The 4,744-nt window shown below is 34.7% G+C and overlaps 1 protein-coding gene across 2 annotated transcripts in view; it reads right to left on the bottom strand.

The window, feature by feature from the left end:
* Positions 1-1,489: 1,489 nt before the first annotated feature.
* LOC128185887 (DNA-binding protein RFX6-like) overlaps positions 1,490-4,744 on the bottom strand; it is a 38,722-nt gene continuing 35,467 nt past the window's right edge. For both annotated transcript variants that reach the window (XM_052855598.1, XM_052855591.1), the window contains exons 16-20: positions 4,420-4,640; positions 4,099-4,237; positions 3,367-3,666; positions 2,756-2,929; positions 1,490-2,622 (exon numbers count right to left, since the gene is read on the bottom strand). In XM_052855598.1, the coding sequence (XP_052711558.1) occupies positions 2,495-2,622; positions 2,756-2,929; positions 3,367-3,666; positions 4,099-4,237; positions 4,420-4,640 (962 nt within the window). In that variant the 3' untranslated portion in view covers positions 1,490-2,494. The remainder of the gene's footprint in view (positions 2,623-2,755; positions 2,930-3,366; positions 3,667-4,098; positions 4,238-4,419; positions 4,641-4,744) is intronic.

Raw genomic sequence — 4,744 nt, 5'->3', positions numbered from 1 at the left:
CTTTGTTGTTATTACTTCATGCAGAGAGAAAAATTATCCAAAAAACGCTGTTTCATCACTATTAAATGTATGTACTAATCTTTGTGGGTTTCATTAATGAGTTGATCCACGAAATTTGATGTTCATCGAAGTGCAGTTTCTAATAGTATATTTTGTTATACTTTCATGTTAAATACTGAAATCTGATTGGTTAAGACGCAGTTAATAATATTTACTATTACCCTCAGCGTTAGCAACGCACTTGGCAACGGGTAACATTAAAAAATATTACATGCGCGAAAATTATGCGCGTACGGTTCGCTGTAGAATTCACGTTATTCCTATATAAAAGCAGTAAAATTTTCTTTAAAATTTTAAAAAAGACATTCAGTATAACAAAATAAATAGTGCCTGTTTGGGAGGATAACAGTTGAAATTGACACCCCTCGAAAACCATTGTCAACCTCCGCTTCGCGTCGGTTGACAATGGTTTTCTCGGGGTGTCAATTTCAACTGTTACCCTCCCAAACAGGCACTATTTATATAGTAGTGGTATGAGAATTATCCACGGGTTTACCTATCCTTAAAACTGATGCCCACGAATATCAGTGGCGTCGACCTAGTCAGAATCTTGACAAGCATATGAAAAAAAGGAGGATATTAAATGGTTATTGTTATGGAAAAAGTGGAGAGGGCTAACCCCCTCCCCTAACAATTCCGACTCCTGTGAACATTGATGAAACCGCAGCACTGTCCATACTGTAAGTGTATCGAAATCAGCGTTTGTATAACGTAAGTTTCGTTGTACGTAGCGTTCAATGTCAGTATAATAGACGTTTCCATGCTAAATAGGGTCCGAAGTCTGTGGAACGAAAGTTCATTGTAACTTGTCGCAAAGTCACTTGTCATCAGAAAAAAAACACAAATTTGTCCATAAATTATTATCTTTAAATAATGTTGCAATTTTTTCCACAGCTGGACGATTTGTTGGATTGAAATTTTTTGTTTGTTTCTATATTTTGTTAAATAAAAACATTCTGAAATTGGTTTTTTTTACAATTCACTCAAGACCTCCTTTAAATAAAATGACCTTCAGTAGCCAAGTTTCAGTTTATGAAATTTGATTGGATATCCTTGGTTTTAATGTTAAACTATCATTCTCAAATAAACAGATTTTCGTATTTCGATTCTTAATTGTGATCTTGTTGATAACTTTTCATATGTGTTAATTTGTAAGATAAAAATATGCATTATATAATGACTTTTTCAAATTGTGATAATTTTCCTTAATACAATCAATTGAAATATGAACAAGAAGTTGGAACTTTCAATTTCGAACTTGAACAGATGATTTATTTCAATTGATGGATAATAAATTGTTTTCTGGTATAACATATCATGGCCAAATCTGTGACGTTCCATTTTTCTGATGTCTCGATTAATATTTGATAAAAGAATATCATATACACAAATATGGCACAGGCGGAATGTATAAATAAGGACTAAGAAATTATGGACGTCCATCTTTTATTTACACCTCATGGTTAAATATTAGAATTGTCAACTGAAGGCAATTGTCTTTAAATCATATAACAAAAGGCAACAATATTGGTATGTATTATAACTATTGACTAATATATTGTCATGGCAAGTACGGTTAACAAAATGATATAATAAAAAAAATCACATCTACAATATTCGTCTCTAAACATTACATTGCAAAATATTACATATTGCGTTTATCATTTCATTTTTATGATAGCTGGTAAAAACAATCATTGTTGTAAGCGGTCCAATGTACACAATAAAGATAAGTCGTGCAACAGTAACGCGTGTAGTAATGTTATCATTTGTAATCATATGTAATAATGTAATCATATGTAATAATGTAATCAATTTGAGAAAGGCAAGCTTGTTTTGATCGTTACGGCTCGTTGTGAATTGCACAAGAATGAGTTAAATTGTGTATGCAAAAATCACAATAGATATAAAAACCACACTTTTTGAATTGAAATAAAAAGGAAGAGAGATAGAGACAAATAAAAAAATCCATATGGCACTGATGAAGCAAAATGGTGCAATTGACTTATGATCAAAAATGGGAAAATGAGACTGCAGAACTAGGAGGCACTGGAAATATCTGACTATTTTCTATATATACAATATATGATCTAAAGAAATTTACTATACGTAATAATGATATGAATACGTAGACATAGCACTACAAATAAGTTTCAAAATATTTACAATTCAGATCTGTCTCCAGCCACTGGTTAACCTGTGTATCTAAGTACCCTTTAATGACACATGTGCACACGTTCACGTAAATACTTCCTGTTTTACTAAGTTTATGAATGAATCTCATCCAAATTGAAAAAATATTATCCTTCAACCGCAAGATATGCGATAAAATGTCGAATGGCATTGCACCTCCACAAGACTGCATCACCAAATACTTTATTGCTTGTCACAATTCTCACAAAAGAAATAAGTCAATAAGTCCATCACAAACACACTACGTCATAAACACAGTGTTTATCGAGGGCAAAGGTCCCGGGTCATTGTAGGCCTGTGAAAGGTCATGGTCACTAGTAATCATCCCATTGACCGCCATGCTTATGATGTCATCTCCAAAGTCATGAACTAAAATAACGAAGATATCTTTATCAAAACCATAATATCATATAGACGGCTTATTCTATTTTATTTATTTATTCATTTATTTAATTGTTAAATGGCTGGTCATCATTTAAGACTACAGAATTTGTTTTTTTACCTCCGGGGCGAGGGGGGCTGTGACAGCTAGCAGGACTAGTGTTATAAGCGCCATCTTTCGGCCGGATCGGCTTGTCCAGAATGTTCAGTGGATCATCCGGGTAACGCTGCTGAATCACCGACACGTGTTCCACGTGCGGCTTTGATGGAGGATTGTACGAACTGGCGAAAAAATCTGTAAAGAAAAGTCCATAATAGATTCGTAAATGTAAACTATAGATTTGTCTGATATGAAAATTTTAGCGAATTTTGCGACGACAGTATTAAACAGTTTAAACAGAAGCACCATTTTAAAGTGAATGACCCATTGTTTATTCCTATTAATAACCCCAACGCTGAGGCTCTGTTACAAAGATATTGCAAAGTGTTAAAACCGCAAAATTATCCACGTCTATAATACATATATAAATATCTTTGCGAAATGTAGTTTTAGTGCTATATAGATTCTAAATAATTCCAAAAAATAGAAATCAAGTACTATAGTAAGTGAAATCTTTACAGTCGTAAATTTTTTCCAGATCTTATATTTAAAACATTTAAAATCAATCTACCGATACGGTATTCAAGCTGAAGAAAATCTTCAAGAGTTAACGATATTGAATGTTAGTGTACCTGCTCCGGAGTAAGGCAGGCCGCTGAACGGCTGGTTACTGGGTACCACATTGAAGGCAGAGGAGCCCTGGCTGTACACAGACGGCGACCCAAACGTGGGCTGAGACAAGCTGGTGTAGTTCGGATTGTAGTAATCCGGATTGCCGTACTGAGAGTCGGGATGATATGTTGACTCCAGATCATTTTTCACGCTGGAATATGGTGAGTGATTCATTGATGGGTGTGTTCGGAAAGCACTCGGGTAGTGCGGCCCGTAGCTACCGAAGCTGTAGGGAGAGCCGGGCTGGTAGTCTCCTTGACCTGAAAAAATATACATTCAAACATTGACTACTTTCTATTTTTGTGATATCTTGTCACTAAAATAATACATGTTTGTTTTTTTATCACAATACAATTCACGTCAGCAAGTTTATCAAATTTTAGATTATCCTGAAACCTTATCTATTGATTTGTGTAACTATAGTGTAATCTTAAAACTCAATACTATTATACGATCTGATGAATAAAATCAAGTAATAGTTTAAGGATGACAGTTCTAATTCATGAATTAAATGAAAATTTAAAAAAAATATGATTGAGAATAAAACGAGTTAAATAAGCGGCCCAAGGGCCGTATCATTATCAGAGGAACATTGTAAATAAAGATTACGTGGTTACAAAGAGCAAAAAATTATTAAAATCAACAAATTAACATTCAAATATTAATATATTAAAGATAGAGGGTTCACTTACCGATATAGCTGAATGGAGCAGGTGCGACTAACGACGGCTGGGAGGATCCCGGATAGCTGATCACGCTGTTCCTAAGCTGTGGAATTGGGTTGAAAATGATTGGCGATGTTCGATTGGGTTGTGGATTACCTATTACACTCTGCAAGAAACACAAACAAACATTTCATTTGTTGAATTATTAAATTGATCTTACACTAAGGGAAAAATCAAACTTTTCTTCTTTCTCAAACAAAATTTTACAATCATCATCATCATCATCATCATCATCATCATCATCATCATCATCATTTTTATCATCATCATCATCATCATCATTTTTACCTGTGCCATGACAGCCATATTGTTGATATGGCTGGACATGTTAAATGGGGGCTCTTTCTCGTGTTTGAATGGATTATGACATATGGGTGACTGCTGACCGTAGAACTCGGGCTTCACGTTGTTGTTGTTGTTGAAGTTCTTGCTGTTCAAGTTCTCCCGTTTGGTGGCCAGGAAGCAGCTGCTGGACTGAGACGAAAGGATGGGCCGCGCGTTTCCGTCCTCTACAAAATCAGGAGGAAAGATTTTAGATTGAACTGAGAGAAGGTTATAGAGAAGAAAATTTACAAACACACGGATACTGGCGAAAGAAATATTAGCGTTCACT

Source organism: Crassostrea angulata, chromosome 1 (genome assembly GCF_025612915.1).
Source record: "Crassostrea angulata isolate pt1a10 chromosome 1, ASM2561291v2, whole genome shotgun sequence".
NCBI lineage: Eukaryota > Metazoa > Mollusca > Bivalvia > Ostreida > Ostreidae > Magallana > Magallana angulata.
Note: the sequence above shows the minus strand (reverse complement) of the source record. Positions and strands in the feature narration are given on the sequence as shown.